At 41.5% G+C, this 21,933-nt stretch overlaps 1 protein-coding gene across 1 annotated transcript; it reads left to right on the top strand.

Annotated features, from left to right (window-relative positions):
• The first annotated feature begins 2,051 nt into the window (after positions 1-2,051).
• On the top strand, positions 2,052-18,269 carry SAMD7 (sterile alpha motif domain containing 7). Its single transcript, XM_054040878.1, has 8 exons — positions 2,052-2,154; positions 5,497-5,623; positions 6,999-7,135; positions 7,668-7,746; positions 9,280-9,962; positions 15,961-16,082; positions 16,845-16,955; positions 17,997-18,269. The coding sequence occupies exons 1-8, from the start codon at positions 2,052-2,054 to the stop codon at positions 18,267-18,269; spliced, it is 1,635 nt and encodes a 544-aa protein (XP_053896853.1).
• Positions 18,270-21,933: the final 3,664 nt, after the last annotated feature.

A 21,933-nucleotide genomic window follows, 5' to 3' on the forward strand; every position in this document is an offset into this window, starting at 1 on the left:
GTTACTCTCTTGTTTTGGAATTGATTTGGAATCCATACAAATTCTAAGGATTGATTCCCTCAAAGAATATACATATCTGATAATGAATAACACTTTTAAAAGTATGGTTTTCTGTGGAGAATCTGTAGATTTTGGACGTCCATGTTCATTGTCTCTCAAAATTTTCCATAGAAAGTGGTCTCAGTTTACAGTTGAACTGCTTACAGATTGTTTTTTCCTGGTTTCATACCATCACCAGTGCTAAAGCTTCCTCCCTGGGCCAAATTCTTCCCTCAGTGACACCTGTGCAACCCCACTGTCTTAATGGACTTTGCACAGGTGTAACTGATTGGCCCTATAATTGGATTTTAGTGAACAATTCTGTTGATGATGACCAGGCATGAATAGAATACACCTCACTCAATTTATTGGCTCAGCAGGGATACAAGAATGGGTGGGGGAGGGGAAATATCAGTAAAAAAAAAAAAAACATTTTAATCTATGAAGTTAGCCAGTACAGCATGACTGAATACATGCAAGGGGGTAGATCTAAGTAAGAGGTTGCCAAGACATTTTTCAGAGGAGAATGGCACTTTAATATATCAAAACTTATCACGATATGCCAAAAATAAGTTGGTTAACAAGCCATATAAAATCAGATAAACCAAAGCCTTAAAATGGTTTGGGCCCTGCCTGCTTCAGAGACTGTGACCCTTCTTGTGTGAAAACATGGCTTTTGAGATTAACTGAGGTGCCCTCAGATGCCAGCTCCCTGCTTAAATGGGTGTGGCTGGTGGCAGGGGATTTTCAGTGAAGGTTCCTTTTCTCTGGGGTTTACTTCCCCCACTTGGTCCAGCAGCACATGACCAAGACCTATTTCCTTAGCACTTTAGCACTGGCTAAATAAATAGTAATAGTGGGCCTAATCATAACTGTAGTTTGACTACCATATTTGGAGGGGCAGCTCCAGTCAGACCAATGGGGCTGTGCATAGAGAGGCAAATTCCATGCCTGCCCGAGGCTTGCAGTTTTGGGGGGCCAAGATCCCCCACACTCCCCCCCAAACTTTGCCCATGAGCCCAATCCTGTTCCAATAGTAGTGATAGCAAAACTCACAGTGAGTTCAATGGGAGCAGGATCCCTGCCTAATCTGAGCAGTACAGCATGGACTTAACTTGTCTAGCTTTGGGCTCCATTCCCCAAGGCACGGCTGTGAAGAGCCCTGAGTTGAGAACTGCTGATTTAGAATGAAGTCGGTACAGTCTTATGTTCACAGACGAGGGTGCGGTCCGCCGAGTTTTGATTCAGCACAAGTACAAACATTTTCTGTTTTGTTTTGTCTCCTAATGATAGAGCAGAAAACATCTGATCGTTCTGAAGACCCAGACAGTAAAAAAAACCTTGTGGCACCCCAGCAACAGATAGGCACCTTCGAGTTATTTGTAAGGATAGCTTATTAAAAGTGTAGCCTAAATTCAGTTGTTTTTGTTTTGTTTTTTTACAAAGAATAGCAACTGTTGTGCTCTTGGAGGCTTAGACTCTGGAACAATGGACAATCTGATCTAATTTAAACTGGTATAATTCTGGGCCACCTTCCTTCACTGAACCTGATGGCGATGGACTAAGTTAACCCCATCTCTGTGTGTGTTTCTTTGCTTTATTACCTATGTAAATTTCATGGTGTTTTGGTACAGTTAAAAAAAAAATCAAGGGGCTTTTGGAACACACAGGAAAATTAGTGTTGGTTTAAGTTGAATTTTTAAAAGTCTCAAAGATTTTTTTTTTTTTTTAGCTTTGGAAGGAAATAGTAACACTAGAATTCTGGCACCTTGACATGGCTACTAGTTGTGAAAAGATTCAGAAAGGCAAAATCCCACAAGATCTTTCTGTCATATGCCCTATGCTATCTACAAGCATTGCATGTTGGCCTTGCAGATCTATCTGTTTAACAGAAAAAACTATATGTGGGACCTGAGCTCTTTTAAACAGTTGAATTTTTTATTATCTTCTTGGGCCCTTCTGACTTCATTCTTTACATTGGAAAAGGGAGGTCTGCTGCGTCACCTCATAACATGACTCCCCGAGATCATATGAGAAAGATGTCTATACTTGGGGAACAAGGGACGTTGGACGAAAAGCACTTATACCGATTAGCAAATGGCATGGCAGCAGGAGGTAAGCTAGAACTAGAACTTTCCAAGACCATGTTTATAGTATTCACAACATGTATTCAATATGTGAGGAATAATGTCTGATAGGTCTAGTCCTGGAAAGCTCCCCTCCAGATTCCGAACCAGGACTTGGGAAAAACTGAATAAATGGCTTCCGAAAAGTTCACAACAAATTTTATATGGAGCCCCACTGGGTCTCTGGGAGTTTAAAGTTTGATTCTGAGGTGCTCTAGCACCTGGGAGGTCACTGCTCCTGTAACTCCCATAGATCTAGGGCCCAATCCTGCAAGATGCAGGATACTGAATGGAGCCCTGATCTTGCACCATTCAGTGGCAGCTTTGTCACTGACTTCAATGACTGTAGGATTGTGATTTACAGGAGGCACTTATTACTTGGCAGGATCAAGTCTTTAGTCAACTATGAGCAAAGCTGATCATTATGTTCCCCAATGCACAGTCTTTTCTTTGATTCAAGAAACTCCCAGAACTCTGGGACACAATAACACGGCATGCACAAGCGGTGTGGTACAAACTTAGCGGCACAAAATGTGCATCTCTCTAACAATTTATGGTCATACAGGTTTTTTTTTATAATAAATATACTATTAAACAATGTTATTTTACTAAGATATTTTTGTTGGTTAATTTGTGGGGGGTAATAATTTTCCAGGGATGTTAAGCATATAATCTGAGGGGCAAATTTTCAAGGAATTGGTGTCTCTTATAGATACACATTGTACTACACTCTGAGAATGCTCAAGCTCTGTGGGAAAACAGGCTGCTTACTGGTGAGCCCTATAAAGGGCAAGACCCAAGTCCTGGATATGTACAGATGAGGGAATTTTGAAAAGAGAGTCTCTGACTGTGCCTTTGCAGCCCCATCCTGGCAGACCTAAGAGCAGCAGAAGTGTCATTCAGTTGGCCCTGTTCTCTTCCTCACTTCTCCTTTGTTCCCAGCAGGCTGGTGGGGAGCTTGAAGCTTCCATCTGTTGGAATATGTCCCAGCTAATACTCTGTATATAGTGCATTTGAACCAAATCAAACTTTAATGGTCCCACTTTATATTGGGGGTTCTGTTTATAAAGGGTTAACAAATGGTTAATAGATGTTATAAGCATGTCATAGACATGAGCAGCATATATTACAGATGGTTAAAAGCACATCGGTAGAAAGTGGTGTGGAAGGTTTATAAGCCATGGTTATAAGCAGCCTTTTGACCTGTTGGACTCTATAACAACTGATAACCCTTTATTAAAACATCTATTAATCGTTTACTAAACTTTTATAAGCTATTACCCCAATGAAAATGTGACCACTGTAATAGCACACTTCAAATGGTAGCATCAAACATTGCAACTATTGGTCCTGCAAAAGAAATTAATAAGGAAAAGACCACTTCCCAGACCCTACATCTCTGCAAGAAAAAGCAGAGAAAAGAACATCAGTGGAGTTTAACATGACAAACGGTATTGCTGCAGATGCACGTGAGTACAGTATTGCTGCAGATGCATGTCCTAGCAGCAAACAGAGTGAAAGACAAGTTGTAATAAAATCATCCTTTTTTCCCTCTCCACTGTCATCTGAATTTGCGTTTAGTTGAAGATACTGATACTTCAGATGCAAAGACGGAAGCTGATGTTGGAATCAAAAAGCTAGCATCACCTCTCACAGGTTCTAAGGATGTGAAGGGTCTTTGGACCCGTGGAACTTTTAATTCATTTAAAATTTAAAAATAATTAAAAACAAAACAAATAGGAAAAATCTATTTCTCTTTTACCTGACTTCAGTGGAAGCCAAGGATGTGCTGAAAATCAAGTACTTCTGTCCTGTTCCAGAATCCCTTCAAATAAATGTGAGTCTTTCCATTGACTTCACTGGACTTTGGATCAGACTCTTATGAGATGCTTATATATGGAATTCTGTATTTAGCTTTCAACACCCAAATCTGAAATAGTTCCTGACTCATAGCCCCAGGCTTATTCCATTACATTATGCTATTTCATATCAGGACAGGTTTCTTAGCTAATTAGAGTCTTCCATTTTTTCATAGATCTGCCCTATCACTAAAAATACAAATTTCCACAAACAGCACACTTCCTATACGTCGCTACTCCTTCGTACTTTAATAATGGTGAGGTATGCATCAATATAGACTGTATAAACTGTCACTGCGTTTACATGAGGCTTTGCACGTCTTGTTTATTTCTGGTGCAGTTAAAAATTGTATAATATTAGGGCAGTTGGTTAATCGCAGTTAACTCGCATGATTAACTCAAAAAAAATGAATTGCAATTAAAAAAATGAATCACGATTAATCACAATTTTAATCGAACTGTTAAACAATAGAACACCAGTTGGAATTTATTAAATATTTGTGGATGTTTTTCTACATTTTTCAAATATATTGATTTTAATTACAACACAGAATACAAAGTGTACAGTGCTCACTTTATATTAACATATTTGATTATAAATATTTGCACTGTAAAAATTATAAATAAAAGAAATAGTATTTTTCAATTCACCTCATACAAATACTGTAGTGTAATCTCTTTATCATGAAAGCTGAACGTACAAATGTAGAATTATGTACAAAAAAACCTGCATTCAAAAATAAAACAATATAAAACTTTAAAGCCTACAAGTCCACTCAGTCTTACTTCTTGTTCAGCCAATCGCTCAGAGAAACAAGTTTGTTTACATTTGTAGACGATAATGCTGCCCGCTTCTTGTTTACAAGTAGGACTGAGTGGACTAAGAGGCTGTAAAGTTTTATATTGTTTTATTTTTGAATGCAGTTATTTTTTTGTACATAATTCTACATTTGTAAGTTCAACTTTCATGATAAAGAGATTGTACTACAGTACTTGTATTAGGTGAATTGAAAAATACTATTTCTTTTGGATTTTACAGTGCAAATATTTGTAATAAAAATAAATATAAAGTGAGTGCTGTACACTTTGTATTCTGTGTTGTAATTAAAATCTATAATTGAAAATGTAGAAAACATCAAAAAATATTTAAATAAATGGTATTCTCTTACTGTTAACGGCGTGATTAATCGTGCGATTAATTTTTTTTAATTGCACAATCACGATTAATTTTTTTAATCGCTTGACAGCCCTATTATAATATGCTATATTGATCAATGAGATGCTCAGTGTAGCTAAGGGGGGAAATAAGGCTACATTTTTTAAAGTGGCAGTAAGTACTTTGTCTTGTTTTCCTTATTAACAGGTGGAATATAAAAGATTATATGCTAACTAATTATATTTCTGGTAAGGTTCATACTGGGTATAGAGTCACTTACTGAACTTACAATAGAATGTTATATGCTTTGTGTTAGAACTGCGACAGCGACAAGAAATGCTAATGAGAAACCAGATGATGGCAGTAAACCCTCAGCTAATGGGAGCAGGCCAGCAGAGAATGCAGCCAATTCCTTCACAGTTTGAACCTCGATTTGTAGACAGGTATTTCTCCCCGCTTCTCTACTGCATTTAAAGAACAGCAGATCACCTTATATTCATGAATATGTGTAAAGTGTTAAGATTTGAGATTATTTTTAACATGGTCTCTAGTCTCTAAAATAGCCTTAATAACTAAGGGCTGGATGAAGCTGTGTCTGCTTAGCTCTCCCCTATATTTAAATTTAATATCCCTGTCTTTGGATACAGAATACTACATTGCTCCTGCTATGCTACTATCCACCTTTGCACACAGCCCTAAGTTCCACATGGACAATTGCTGAGGCAACTGTCTAATACCAGTTACTCTGATCTGGAACATATTTATTCAGTCCCCCTCAAGTCCTAAGGTGAACATAGAACATTTGAACTGACAAAACTGGATGGCCTATTCTATCAGTACCCAGAAAGACCAATATTGAGAAGACATGCAATTGCTGACTCCTACTGTCAAGGTCAGGGAAGTGTTTGAGTTACTTCCCCAGGACATAATGCCTTTCCTGACCACTATTGGTACAGACCAATCTGCCAGGAGAGATGTCCGAAGGACCAATGGGCATCAAAACATTACACAAACAATATAAACCAAACAGGGCAGTAATTTCTTTGACAAATGTCTGCAGCCACTACTACCTTAGGCTGTGATCTAGTCTAAGGAAACTTGTGGTATGTCTACATTGCGATAAAAAAAAACCTGGTACCAAGTCTCAGAGCCCAGATCAGCTGATTTGGGCTTGCAGGGCTCAGGCTGCAAGGCTCTAAAATTGCACTGTAGATGTTCTGGGTCAGGCTGGAGCCAAGACTCACCTGAGCCCAAATATTTACACTGAAATTTTATAGCCCCACAGCCCAACCCCGTGGGCCTAAGTCAGCTGACCTGGGCCAGCTGCGGCTATGCCTCAGGTCTTTTATTGCAGTGTAGATGTACCTTTTTGAGAATTAGAATCTAAAGAGAGTCATGACTAGTCAGAACTTGCATGGGAGACCTTGAAGAAATGCAGAGTGTTGCTATATGTGGCATGAATGATTCAGTAGATCTTTCCTCTGAGTCACTTAAAAATCTGTGCTCGAGGGCAGTGTTCGGACACTGTGTTATTTTTCAGCTGAAAGGTAAAATTGAACCTGACCACTTGGGCTTGTAAAAAACCCCAAGGCCTTTTACATAAGAATTTAGGTGCTAATCCGAGTTATTGTATTACTTTATTACTTTTTAGCAAAAATTTTTGAGCAAATTCTGCAAATAGCATGCCAGTTCTGCCTCAGTCCAATGTGCCAGTCCTGTTAAAGTCAAAGGGAGTTGAATCAATGTAAGTGAGTTTAGAACATGACACGTTAAGCATATACTTTACGTATCTAATTGTAATTTTCTCTCTTTCCCTAGAGATTTGTTGCCTTCCACTGAAATGATGGCACCAGCTGACCCAAGACAGATCCATGTAGCTTCCCACCTTGTACCTTCGGTCCCACAACATGCAAACATGCCAAACATATTGTCCAATCGGGTTTACCCTGGTCCAGGTAACAGCCAGTTGAATGATCCTGTGAAGTAATAGGGTACTACTGAAAAAGTGGATACCCCTAGTTTTTCATCAGGTTTGTCACTGATGGCAGTAAATACGTTTTATTGTATTTATCTTTGTAAAACAGCCTTGAGAAAGGGAGCAGCCTGCCTAGCAGAAATCCCAATCTGCACCAATATGAGACTTCAGACATGCAAATTAGAATTTATTAGGCACACTGGGCTTTCAAGATCCATCCTATATGCTTGTGTGTGTGTGTGCGTGCGCCCACCCCTTTCTTTTGAATTTTCCAAATAGTATAGCATTTATCCATCTCTCTCCATGTTAGCAGAATGTTCTGGCCAGCAACATTTATCTGACTGGCAATGTTCTTTGTGTTACACACATTTAACTCTCTGTAATAGGATTTTTTGTCTTAGCTGTTTTAAGGGGTTGTTTCACTGGTCACTTTCTTTGATCCTGTTGCCAGGACCCATGCTACCTGGATGCAATTCTAAGCCTTTCTAACCATATATATTTATTTTTTCTAGGATATAGTTTTCTCCAGCCAGAATCCATGGAAGCTGTGGCCAGAAGGCAGGAGTTGGTTCAAAAACAAAATATTGCCAGGTACCTGAATGTAAATTTTGCACTGTGGTGCAGGCCTGGAGTGGGGAGAAAGGAGGCAGACTGGGATGGTTAAGCTGCAGATTTTGTAATACACAAATTTTGGTGCCCCGTTAAAGGTAATTGCAGTACTTGTTCAAACCATCCAGATATATAAAAAATCCTCTGTTTCAGGAAGCCAGGGGCACAGAAAAACTTTCTGCTTGTCTCCCTCATTCTGCTTTTAGTTTTAAATAGCAGATTTAAGATATAGGCCCAAGCTGGAACATCCAGAGCTTGGTTAAAGATTGGATATGGATCTAGACTTTGCAGCTTGGAACTCTGGATTCAAATACCCTTGACCTTAGGAAAACTCAGAACCAGATCTGAACTTGGCAGTTTGGACTCATCACTCATAGTATTTTTGAAATTCTACAGCTGGCGTTCTGGGGAGGATTGGAAATCCCTACACCATGTACAGGATGACCAGCTGTCCTGGTTTAGTGAAGCAGTTTTGGTGTCATGGATGATTATATGGAAATCTGGTGATTTGTCCCAGTTTCAATGTAATCAGCTGGATTCCTTTTCCCATGTAGCAAACCCCTCACCTTTATCTTCCAAGAGGAACTTGAATCCAAACTAGGGTTACCATACTTCAGTTTCCCAAAAAGAGGACACTGCTAGAGGGGGGAGGGGAAATTGGGAGAGGTACCGCTGGGGATGCTGGAGGGAGTACCTACAGCAGGAGTACTCACTGGAGGTGGAAGAGGAGCCACGTCACAGCTCCTGCTTCTGCACTGGCCTGGCCCCCTATAGGATCTAGTGCCAGGAGAGGACTGGTATAGCATAGTGGAGCTCCACCTCACCTTCAGCATCCCCCTCCCTTCTCTGGCAAGCCACCCTATGCCAGATAAAGTGGTGGGAGGCTGGTACAGGAACCTGTTCCATTGGCTTTATATCAGTGGGTAGTTTCCTCCACAAAGGTAATTCTCAGATTGTCATTTACTGCCAGAATACAGCCCTTTGCACCATCTGAGCATTGGACAGAGACCAAGGTGCATTGGAGAGTTGACCCAAGATCTTTACTTACTGATGTTAATTGGTTCCGGCAGTATAGTCAAGGCCCCATGTATAATACGATTATATTACTGCATCAATTGCCACATAAGTGCCCTTTTTCAAGGTGTTGTATAATTTTCTGCTTGGAATCTAAGCTTTTTAAGTCTCTAGCCCTTGTGGTGATGAAATGAGTGTAACTGATGCAGGGATGCCTGTGTTATCAACTTACAAATCATGCTTTTGTCAGAAAATATTTCATCCCTTATTGTCACAAGCATAATATTCTGGGAGTTGTCTTTCGTGCATTTGACAGCACTGTGTGTATAGTCACTTTCTCTGTTTCCTCTGTTGTTCATTTGGATCTTTCACACACAGCAACGTGGGAAAGAAACATTTTTCTATTCATGTATTATATCGTTCTAGTTTAATCTGTCATTGAAAAAGAAATGAAAAGAGAACTGATCAGGCCTCACTGCTAATGCTCTGTTTACCTCTTAGGATGGAAATGGAAATGAGTGCTATTTTTCAACAAAAAGAAATTGAGAAAGCACATCGTAAAGGGCTACTGGGTTTGGAAGCACCTTTCCTCTACCATGGAATCCCAGCTAGCCCAGTTGCTTTCCGTGGCAGGCACAGACTTCCTGAAGGCCACCTTCCTAGTGACCTATATGTTCATCGAACCACCCTTGATGATCTTCATGGCAATACCATGCTCATGGCAACCAGCCCATATCCTCCTATCAGCAGCCTGCAAAGGGAAAGAGGCCGTCGGCCAGGGAGAAGAGCTGGGAATCACAAAACTAGTGATTGCAATGCCAATGGTGCCAAAAGCCAAGCTGAAGACAAAAATGCAGACTCTGCTTCCACCACTGCCGATGAGGAGAAAGAGGACAAGAAAGAAACAGAGCTTGAGATGCTGAACAAACATGAGCAAAGCAAAACCCATGTTGAGCCATCTGCTACGGCTGTGAAAAGCTGTAAAGAGTATGAACACAGCCTGAGAAAAAGTTGTGTTACTCATGAAATTCCCACTGAAACAAATAGCTGCAGCAGTGCAAATGAGAAGGATCCCAATAACTCTTGCACAGCCTTTGATGACAAGTATCTGTATCCTTCTGCAATCCCATTCTCAGCACTGCCATATAGCTTCCCAGTACCCAGCAATCCATTACTGCCTCCAGGTTTGTCAAGTTGGCCTCTTTTTTTTTTAATTGATTAGCTTTCTCATCATCCTCTCTTTATTTAAACCCCACTTACAATGATAGAGTCAGGGTTTCAAAACGTGGACTTCATTAATCAGGGGCATGTGCTGCAGCTAACATGACCTGATAAGTACACATTAGTGATGGCAAACAGTTATTTCTCCCATTTATAGAGATCTTCACATGTTATTTTCTGGCATATGAAGGTTTCATCCTCTAAGGCAGTGATGTTCAATCTTGGAGAACCACGTGGGAAGTAGATGGAGTTATACAGAGGAGCAAAGTCACAAAGTAACCTCCTGATGCAAACATCACAATAGCGTGTCATGCCATTATGTTGTTGCAAAATGATCTCATCACATGCTGATGGGATACTAACACATGTATCATGTCAGGATAATTCTGTGGTTCTCTGCAACCCCATTTGATGCATTTTGTCCTCCCAGCTCCTCCAGGCTGCCTGGTGGGATCCTGGCAGCAACTACCCATTTGAGCAACACTCCTATGTGTGTGTCGGGCAGCACATAGAGTTCTCCTATCAGCTGCCATCTGCTTGAGACCAAATTCATGCCTCAGGTTTGCTATGTACACATGACAGCGTACGTCGGTATAAATTATGTCACTCGAGGTGTGAATAAGGCCTTGTCTACACTACACAGTTTTGTTGATAAAACTCAGCTTTTGTCAACAAAACAATGGAAGTTTATACACTGAAATGTTCCTCTCATCGCTGTAACTCCACATAATAAAACCACCTTGACGAACGGCATAGAGCTTTTTGCGACGTAGTTAGAGTGACGCAGTGGCAGTGTAGACACGTCACTTGGTTATGTCACCCTAACTCGCCTCCAGGAGGTGTTCCACAATGCCCATCATGACCACTCTGGTCAGCAGTTTGCACTCTGCTACCTGAAAGTACATAGGTATGTGACCCTCCTCCGTTTAAAGGCCTGGGATTTTTTTAAATTCCTCTTCCTGTTTGCTCAGCGTGAACAGTTCACATAGCATCTTCCCAGGTGACCATGCCGGCTTTATGCAGCAGACATGCTCCCATGTGGAGCACACCAGAGCTGTTGGATCCGCTGAGTATATGGAGAGAGGAGGTTGTGCAGTTGCAGCTTCAAACAAGCCGTAGGAATTTCGATAGCTACAGACTGATTGCTAGTGGCATGCAGGAGAAGGGGCACGAAATGGACACACAGCAGTGTCGTGCTAAAATCAAGGAGTTGAGGCAGGTGTACCGGGAGGCCAACCAAGACATGCTGCTTCTATAAGGTGCTGTACGCCATCCTCAGCGGCGACCCCACCTTCACTGTCAAGAGTCCCATGGATACTTCGAGGGGAATAGAGACAGCGGCTAGCAGACTCAACTCCGATGAGGAAGTGGAGGACAAAGAGGTGGAGCTGGAGAAATATGTGGAGCACACGGCAGGGTTGTCTGGTGGTGTGGTGTGTCAGGACCTCTTTTCCACTCTGGAGGGGTCTACCCAGTCCCAGCACTCCAGCTATGGCACGCAGGATGTAGGAGAGGGGAGCTCTGGTAAGTGCTCATTTTGCTTTCATACTGCATGGCGAGAGGAGATTGAGCTCTCCTGTACTTTGTTATATGGCAGAGGAGGGATAAGGGACAGAAATTAACATCAGAGCTTGTCCATCTACGCCAGTGGTTCTCAAACTTTTGCACTGGTGACCCCTTTCACACAGCAAGCCTCTGAGTGAGACCCCCTTTATAAATTAAAAACACTTTTTTGTATATTTAACACCATTATAAATGCTGGAGGCAAAGTAGGGTTTGGGGTAGAGGCTGACAGCTCGCGACCCCCCATGTAATAACCTCGCGACCCCCTGAGGGGTCCCGACCCCCAGTTTGAGAACCCCGATCTACGCAGTGGGGCCATGGTGGGAAAGTTTGGTAATATAAAAGGGATGTCTCTGGAATCCTCCAAAGTGATCTCTAGGAAACTTTCCTGTAGGTATTCTGCAATCCTCTGCTGAAGGTTCCTTGGGAGAGCTGCCTTGTTTCTACCCCCACTACAGGATACTTTTCCATGCCACCCGACAATTATTTCTGCAGGGGCCAATGCGGCACACAGGCCAGCAGCATACGAAGCCAGTCTGAAGCCACACAAATGCAGGAGATGCTCCCTTGCATCCTAGGTTACCCTTAAGAGTGAGATATTGAGTTTGATTACCCTAGCCTGTGGAAAAGAGTACCAAAATTCAGATTAGGCTCCCTACCACCTTATAATAACCCCCTTCACAAACCACCCTTTGTCCCTTCTTGCCCTTTCTGCCTTGCCCATCCCACCTCCCCAGGAACACATCATCAGGGACTTACAGCAACCTGTGTCCTAGCCAAGAGGCAGTGAGAAAGAGGTGTGTGTGACTTTTCTGATTCACAGCTGTGAGCGTACTCACAATAGTGTCTCTCTTCATTGTTTCTTTGCATTCTGCAGATGTGCCCTTGAGAACACACTCCTCCACACCGGTGGAGTGCCTCCATCAGATAAGGCAGCAACCCAGGAGGAGTAAGGAGGATATGTTTCATGAAGTGCTGCCGTCAAGAGATGCAGCACACAGCCAAATAAGAGCATGGAGGGAGACAGTGAAAGACTGAGGCTGAATAGCCAGGAAAGGACACAGGGGCAGGAGCAGATGATAAAGCTCATGGAGAACCAGACGGTGATGTTGAAGTCCCTCATTAGCCTGCACTCAGAGCTATCTGTGCTCAACTCCCACTCCAGCCACTACAGAACTCCAATCCATGCCCTCCCCAAACTCCCGCACTGCATTCATTATGTGATCCCGGTCCCTCACAGTACCCCATGCACTCCATGTCTGGGGACTGATTTCCAATGAAAATGGGAATTTCACCCAGCTGTGAGAGCCCTAACCACGAGACTGTTCCTCATTTTCATCCCGTTTGTTCAAAAGTTTGTGTCTCATCTCTTTATTAAACTTGAGTCTTTGAAATAAAATGAGTCTTTATTTGTGAAATACATACATCACTCAGTGCTAACATTGAAACACAGTGGCTATAGGTAGGAATATTTGCTCCTTGCAGTTAACGCTCACGAAGCAAACACTACAGGCAAGCAAACACTACTCATGGCAGCAAGTGAACATTGCCTGGTCGAAAGCCTCACATACAGACACATTACTATGAATCATTGTCAAACTGCTCCTTTAAAGTCTCCATAATTTAAATTGCCTCCCGTTGCGCCCCTCTAATTGCCCTTGTATCTGGCTGCTCAAAATCAGCCTCAGCAGCCTATTCCTAGGGAAACTTTTCCTCCTTTGATTCACAAATATTATGGAGAGTACAGTTGGCCGCAACAGCCATCGGAATATTTTCCTCATTGAGGTCTAACTGGCCACCAGTGACCTTTTAATCTGCCGATGGCACATTCAACGGTCATTCGGCACCTGCTGAGCCTGTTGTTACAGCGCTCCTTGCTGCTGTGTAGGTTCCCAGTGTAAAGCTTCATGAGCCATAGGAGCAAGGGGTATACAGAGTCTCCAAGGATCACTATGATCATTTGCATATCCCGCATTGGAATCTTCTAGTTTGGAAAGAAAGTGCCAGTGTGCCACTTTCTACCCAGTCCAGTGTTCCGAAAGATGCGTGCATCATGCACCTTCCCTGACCACCCCGCATTGACATCAGTGAAATGGCCATGGTGATCCACCAGTGCCTATAGGATCATGGAGAAGTAGCCCTTTTGGTTGATGTGGTCTGTCACAAGATGTTTGGGGGCCAAAATTGGGATATGCATTCTCTCTATTGCCATGCTGCAGTTAGGGAATCCCATTGCCTCAAAGCCATCAATTATTTCCTGGACGACAGACCAGTAGCAGTCTGGAGTAGTCAGCTTCCACACACTGATCGCCACTCGCTTTTGCACAGTGAGGGCAGCTCTCATTCTGGTGTCCTTGCCCCGCAGTACTGGAGCAAGCGCCGCACACAGTTCCAGGAAGGTGGCTTTGTGCATCCAAAAGTTCTGTAGGCACCGCTCATCATCTCATACATGCATCACGATGCGATCTTCCACTCAGTGCTTGTTTCCCGAGCCCAATACCGATGGTCCACCATGGCAACCTGGTCCGTGAATGCCAGCAGCAATCTTGAATTGTTTCCATGGCAGACAGAAAGGCAGGCATCACCAATTCCCACACTGTTTTTCAGCTCATGAAATACCGCAGGACCAGCCATGTTGTGTTCATAATGCTCATCACCAGAATGGTCAGCAGCTCAGGATCCATGTCGTCAGGCAGAGATGGCGGGCACACAGTTTACAAGGGCTGCTGAAAAACAGCACAAAACAAAGTAGGAAGCCCATGGAATGATGGGATGGAAAGAACTGCATCGTGGGATTGTGAGCAAGTCCCCATGGTGCCCTGCAATCTGTTCCCAGAGCTCCCTGCGGCAGAGGGCGACAGAGGTTGGCGAGTTTCACTGTGGGATAGCTACCCTTGATGCAATGCTCTCTCTATTGATTCAAGAGCAACGACTGCGGACGTGCTCAGCCATTGTGTAGATGTGCTCTACTGATGTTATTAAAGAGACTTATGATTGTTGGCAAAATTTAAGTCGACTTAACTCTGTAGAGTAGATCCCGTGAGTGATTTAAGTTACACCGACCTAAGCGCCGGCATGGACAGCACTATGTCGGTGGGAGAGCTTCACAGGATCACTGTTCTGCAGCCATTGCTAAGTGCTCTAACAGTAATGGGTCCAATCCTGATAAAACTTCCATTCACTTAAATGGCAGCAGGTTCAGGTCTTTATCCTAAAACATCCACAAAAGCCAGTTTGTATTGCTGCAAAATGAATTCATTAGCTTGCAGACTTGCGTTACATGTTTGTTTCCTGTCTGCAAAATGAATTTAGGTTAATGCAATGCCAAACAAATCAAACAAAAATTGCTGAAGTTTCTGAACTAGCCTCTCTCTTCTGCCCATACTCTTTCTGCATGCATTTACAGCAGATATTAGTTATGATGGGCTGAGTCTGGGTGCATATATAATCTGTGTATAACAGCGGTTCTCAAACTTTGGGTCGGGACCCTGAAGTGGGTCACGATCCTGTTTTAATGGGGTCGCCAGGGCTGGTTTACACTTGCTGGGACCCGGGCCAAAGAACAAGCCAGAGGTCTTCAACCCTGGGTGGCTGGGCTCAGGTTACAGGCCCCCTACCTGGGGCTGAAGCCCTTGGGCTTTGGCCACCCAGCCTGGGGCAGAGGGGCTTTGGCTTTGCCCCCCTCCATCCAGGGTGGTGTGGCTTGGGCAGGCTCAGGTTTCGGTCCCCACTCCTGGGGTCCTGTAGTAATTTTTGTTGTCAGAAGGGGGTCGCGGTGGAATGACGTTTGAGAACGCCTGGTGTATAACATGCATTCTGAGCTTTGTTATATTTTTTATGAAGTGCTGTTTTGTCATTTTACAGAAGATGTCCCTAGTACAGTGCTTCACCTAGAAACTGATGTGCCTTCAAACAGTATAGAAGATGTTGCCTTTTAGTATTTACCTGGAGACTGACACACATAATGCAGTTCATGCTTCATCAGTACCGTGATATGAATGAGTGTGACACAGAGCACTGTTATCGGCTTGCCTATTTGTTCACTTGAAATATTAGTCAGTCAAGTTAAAATAGTGGTAAGGTATAACAAACCAAAAGCATCAGATAATGTAGTCTTTAGAGAAAATGCTGCGGCGCGGTAGGCATGTACAGTACCATCAGTAGAGAAAATAAAAGTAATCAAATCAAAGAAAACACCAAACCCTTCAGAATTAGAAAGTGATGAGTGACTATTTAGTATGTTGCTTAGGACTATGCTATATGTTTGTGACCACATTGTATTGTTAGTATATGAAGTAGGTCCTGTAGATGTGTATAAACTCTTATTTTTAATAAGATTTTCTATTGTTTTGCCTGTTGAGATCATACAAACACAACATTTATGTTTCCTTCTCAAAGGAGCGCATGGCCTGATTTTGAGTGGAGAAGATATTTCTTCCATTGAAGATATTCGCAAATGGACGGTTGATGATGTATACAATTTTATTATTAGCCTTCCAGGTTGTTCAGATTATTCACAGGTGACCACAAGTATTAATCATACTTACATTTTTAGATGTTTAAAGATACATGCCCTGGATTTAAAGTTCTGCTAACATTATTTTATCTACTGAAATTAAATTATTATTACTATTTATTATTTGCAGTAGAGGATCTTGAGGCCCCTTTGTGCTAGGCAATGTGAAACCACGCAGTAAAAGATAGCAAACAATGTAGGTTAATGCTCGTTTGTGGTTGTATGCTGCAATACAGAGTGTTCTATCATGGCGTAATATGAGAATGTTAATAGGAGAGCAACTGCATAAGGAAAGTGTTTTAATACCCCACCCTCTGCCAGTATAGCACTTGCACAACTTTCAAACAGGCAGAAGCAATTGCATGTTCCTGTGATGTTAAGCAATGTTTTAAGCAATAGTGAAATTACTTCATTCAATTTCATGAAAAATCATAAGCAGTGTAAACAGGAGGCTGAAAATCTGCATATTCATGGATAAAAAATGAATGACTAAGATGTGAGCCTCCCTTTAATTGATCACTTTTGTTAAAATAATAAAACTAAATAATGTTGCAACATTACACAGCTGGAACTCTCTGAGAGCAAGTGGATGTGCTGCAGGCACAGATGACGACAGCCACATCCATCTGCTCTCAGATTATTATAAAGCTGAATTACTTCCATGTTACTGTTTCCTTCCTTTATTGTCTGGGTATCACGATTAAAATAGAAGTCATAAAAGAGTCTGTTTTAACAAGCCATTGTGTGCATTTTATTGTTTGATAAGATATTTAAAGATCATGCTATTGATGGAGAAACCCTGCCACTACTCACAGAAGAACATCTGTTGGACACAATGGGATTAAAGCTTGGACCAGCACTAAAAATTCGATCTCAGGTACTGAAATGCTAAATGGAGGGAGAATGAAAGATTTGTGTTGCATGGGAAGGTGACAAAATTTTGTTGATTTTCTTTGAAGTTATATAACACTCTTTCACCCATAAAATATCTGAAATAGTATTGTGACAGGGTGCACTATCTAGTCCCAGTGGACAGCGCATTAACTCCAATTCAGCTTCCCTTTCATTTTCATGTGTGCCCCGGGGAAGAACTATGAACAGCTGCTTCAGAGACAGTGATAGAAGAGAATGCCTTTGGGAAGGTTGGGTTCCATAGCCAGGGTCGTAAGATTGGGTTGAAATTAGAAATGAGGAAGACTTGTCTGATCAATTAGTCCATCTCCCCTTTTTTCCCTCCTCCCCCGACCAACGGAGGATTGTTCTCTCCTGTAGATTCTCCAATAATTTGACCTGTCCTTTAAAATAACCCGAGTGATGAAGCTTCCATCACTTTGTTTGGGACAGTATTCCACAGTGTTACAGATCTCACTGATAAGAAGGTTTTCCTGCCCATCAGTTACAAATGTCCTGTTCTTAATTTCATCCACTGACTTCAAATTTGTTCTCATTTCTATTTGTCTCATCTATCTTTCTCCTAACCCATGTTCCTTTTCTTCTTCTTAATCCATGTATATCTCTCATTCTCCTCTTATTAAACCTACTTCTCTCTTCTCTTAATCATTTGTCTTATGTACCACCAATAGCCTGCATTATGCATGCTGAAGTGCACCACCTACTGGGAAGGATGGAGCTTGTTGTCTAGAGTCAACAGGGTGCTTGCTCTCCTTCCCCTACAGATTGTGCTAAACCAATTCAGCAGAAGCTGGGGCAGTGGAGGCCATTTCTGAATTTTTGCTAACCATCCTGAGATCTGGCCCTATGAGATGGCTGGAGGCCATACAACCTGAAGGCTCTGAGGTCATATCCCCATCAGCCCTGTGGATAATCTGGACCTACATTCAAATTTAAGGTTAAGAAGAGCAATTAGTTAAATTGACATTATTTGAAGTAATTACTGTAATTGCTTATGTCTTTAAAGGTGTCTCGGCGGCTGGGCAATGTGTTCTACATGATGAATCTTCCTATGTCCATGCCCCTTCCTTCTGCTACAGGCAAACCATCAGAGCAGCCCTCCGACATGGCCTCCCCTATTCACTGCAATAGCAGTGGTGATACACTGGGCAGTCCCTGCTCCCAAGACCCAGAAACTTCAAAAACAGTGGAGCAGACTGTTTCGGAAAACAGGGAAAATCCATGTGACACAGCTGGAGCCCAGGCTGACTTTCAGATGATCAATTTTCAGAAGAGCTGAGCTGGGTCCAACATGTACAGTGTTTTCAGTAATACAGTAGAACCCCTATGTTACAAATGGTTTCAAGGAACATCTGAAACCTTCATAAAACCAGGGATGGTGAAATAACCTCCAAATGCAGCAGGACTCAGTAAGGTATTTTTAAAAGCATTTTTTTAAAGTGCAAATACACATCAGTGCAATTAATTTCAAGTGCAATTCATACAATTGAATATTAATGCAATTAAAGCCTAAATTTAAATCAAAACTCCAAAATTATTATTCAGAACTGTTGGGGATTCAAAGAATACTGTCTTAGGGCTTGATCCTGCAGGCTGCTGAGTGCTGAGGAACTAGCTGTGAGAGGGAAAGGGGTGGCACTGAACAATTGGCTTTTGCTCAGCATCTCTTAGTGACTTCCACTGAGAGCCCAGTTCTGCTTTGCCAGTCAATGGCAAAATTCATATGGAATTTAATGTGAGTATATGGGAACAGTTTCAAACTATAGAGAAATTTGCCTAGTGCTCTGCAATTTGAGTAAATCTCAATGCCCTCCCTGAACTGAGCACTTGTGTGTAGTGGAGACGTGGATGCAGGGTGTGGGCATCGCAAACTGGTTAAATCCTGGACATTAAAATGATGCATGGAACTGCCATATTCCTTATTCTGGGATATGCCTGCTGCTGCCCTTGAGTGCTGCTTTGCCTGATTGCACATATGAGCTGAGTTTCGGAGAAAGTGAGAGCAGAGGCTGTCATGAAGACGAGCCAAGAAAGAAATGTTTCCCAGTTCTTGCAGCTGGCTGGCTCAATGCCTCAGAGTCACAACCAACGATGGGCTCAGAATTCCTGCTGGCCTATTGACCTGCAGCAGCACCCATTCCCCGTGTCTTAATTTACCTTATTAGACCACTTATTAAAAAGCACCATGCTCAGCAGCATATCTTTTGCGTATAACACATTTCAAGGGACATCACTCATTTTAATGCCAAAGTTATCTATCTTCTGCACTAATTTGGTGTCCCCTCACTTGTTCTGTTGCAAATGATTTGCAACAGAGCAAATAAGGATCATGAAGCTGAGGTTTTAGAAAGGGATAAATCTCACAGCATTTTGTGATGTTTCCTGCATTCATTATTTTGTGTGTTCCTCACTGCAGGTTTTTGTCACACATTTTGTCCCACATTCAGGTCTTGGCAGGCTGAGAGATATAGTCAGTAGCCTGCTGCCTTAATGGTGGCTCTGCAATGCTCTCTCCCAGTCTCATCCGTATCCCTGCAGGACTGAGCCCTTATGTCTGGAAACACACATATTTTTTGGATAAAATGGAGTTTTGTAAATTGAGGGTTGATAAACTGGGGTTCTACTGTATGTCATTAACAGAGAGTCTCTTCCCCCTAGTCTAGTTGATGTGGCCTTGAGTAATTAAACAAAAGGAAAACTGATGCTTAGGATAGTAAGTGTATAAGTACGTTTTTAATTTACCATGATTGTGGGGGGAAAGTAATTTAACATTTTAAATTAGGGGAACCTGTTCTTTTGTTTTATCTTTAAGTAAATCATGTTATATTATGTCTTTGGTCTTGTAGATCACACCTTTGTGCATTAGATAATGTGTGACAAGATGCTAACAGCAGCAACTAAATGAAGATGCTTATCTTACTGTATTGTACTGTTCATACTGGGTGGCCTTTAGGAGTATTCTCTTTCTGAAACAGCGAAGTTTGGGGCTAAAAAGAGTAGGGGCCTGATTCTGCTTTCAATGGGAGTTCTGTCATTGATTTCTATTGGAGCAGGATTGGACTCTAATACTGATATATTTGTGTATTCCTCTACATACTAGAACTAGGGTTTCCGGTTTTAGGGCTAAATTAATAAAACCCAATAAATCCTACCAATGCATATGTCTGATATATACATAGCAAAATACCCCAAATTTGCCATTTTTGCAGTATGTAAAACTATTTATAGTGCCGAAGGACCCTACAGTCCTCTCATACTCATGAAGGCCCCGATCCTAATCCCATTGAAGTCAATGGGAGTCTTTCTGTTGACTTTGGTTTTTAGATCAGATCTTTGGAGATCATCCCTTGGAGTAAAGGGCTACAAAGGGGAACAATTTTTGATATAATTCAAAGAAAACAATGTTTTAAGTAGAGATTAAAAAAACCTCATATTGTTTACTTCTAAAATATGAATAAAAAATTCCCTAAAAATAAACACCTATAATCAGGAAAAAAAATAAAAACCTGAAGCCGGAAAACCTAAGTATAACTCCATAAGGTTCTCTACAAAAAAAACAAAGAAAAAAAACTAAGTGTTATTAAACTTAGAATGGCAATTAGTTTGCTGTTCAATTTTTCTCAAATAACTTTAGCAAGTATTGACCTCTACCCTTTTCATTAACTTTTCTGTATTTTTCATGGCTAAAAACTTTCTAAGAAAGGATTTTGGTTTTTTTTGTAAAATAATCAAAATTTACTTTTAAAACTTTTGGATAAAAGGGCACTGTCAACTTAAAAATCACATTCTTCCTGAAACATCTTTGCCTAATATTCTAGTCAGTAATGCCTATGATTACTAAAAGTGAAAGAGATTAGAGTAAAAAATTATTCTTCATTCTTTCACTTGTGCTCTTGACTGCTCTTTATTCGTAGTAAGTTTCACTGTAGTCACATTCCCTTTTGTTTGTGTAGTTTTTCAACACAGCAACAGGAAAGACCATTTTAAAAAATGCAATTGTAAAACCACAAAAATTGTCAGGGAGACTCAGGGGCAGGTGTAGTACCTGAAGCTATTTTAAAATTATTTATTTTTTTGTAAAATCGACTACATTTCCTGTTGGCAGTATCCCTTTATCTTATTAAAAACAATTAATGCAATGGTCTTCCAATTGCTCCCTTCCTTCTCATTGTTTGGAACATTCCATTTGTGACTTAATTTTAAGTTGCAAGACTTTCAAACTTGTACCTTCATGAAAGCCTTACTGTTTTTCTTTCTAGATAAAAAGAGTTTACACAGTCCCCATGAAATTCTCCTCCACATGGGAGGGTAGAGCTCTGCTATTCTCTCAGGTCAATTGGTCACGAAATATCACTGCAAAGCTAAAAGAGGCTAAGATGACATCTCTTTGCAGCTGAGCATAGCACCTTTGCAGTACCTATTAAGGATAAGGATAGAAAGGAAGCCAGATTTATTTTTAAAGAAACCAGAGGGGAATTTAACACAATATATCCCATACCCTAGAATAAGAAGATTTCAGATCTGGAGCTGAATTTTGGGGTATAGGCCTATCTTTCTAAATGGGCTCAAATCTGAATAACTCCAAAAGGTGGGGAAAATTGGGATCTGAACTTTGCACTTGGACTGTGAAAGAAACGTGATCATTTTGCACATATGGGATTATTCTGCCCATTGCTAAAAAAAAAAGAATTATTTATCAGTTTTCTATGCCTGAGAAATTTCACTTAGGGCAGCCAAAATATAATGAACACAGGTTTGCAGGGTGGAAATCTGTGGTGGGATGAAGTGGGAAGAAAGAGGGTTCGTATAAACAGACACATCCATTCTCTTTATATACAAGGAGAAACCTCTAGTGATGAATGTTCTCTTCCAAGAGTTCCCTACCAGCTCCTGAAATAAGAATGAAGAGCAAAAAAAAATTCTTCACAGCACTACTAGACAGG

Source organism: Malaclemys terrapin, chromosome 9 (assembly GCF_027887155.1).
Source record: "Malaclemys terrapin pileata isolate rMalTer1 chromosome 9, rMalTer1.hap1, whole genome shotgun sequence".
Lineage (NCBI taxonomy): Eukaryota > Metazoa > Chordata > Testudines > Emydidae > Malaclemys > Malaclemys terrapin.

Excerpts from the sequence above, each read along its gene's own strand:
- SAMD7 (XM_054040878.1), top strand. The coding sequence starts at position 2,052 with ATGACTCCCCGAGATCATATGAGAAAGATGTCTATACTTGGGGAACAA. Across the intron at positions 7,747-9,279 it reads CAAAAACAAAATATTGCCAG|GATGGAAATGGAAATGAGTG; the intron begins GTACCTGAATGT and ends TTTACCTCTTAG. Across the intron at positions 9,963-15,960 it reads CAATCCATTACTGCCTCCAG|GAGCGCATGGCCTGATTTTG; the intron begins GTTTGTCAAGTT and ends TCCTTCTCAAAG.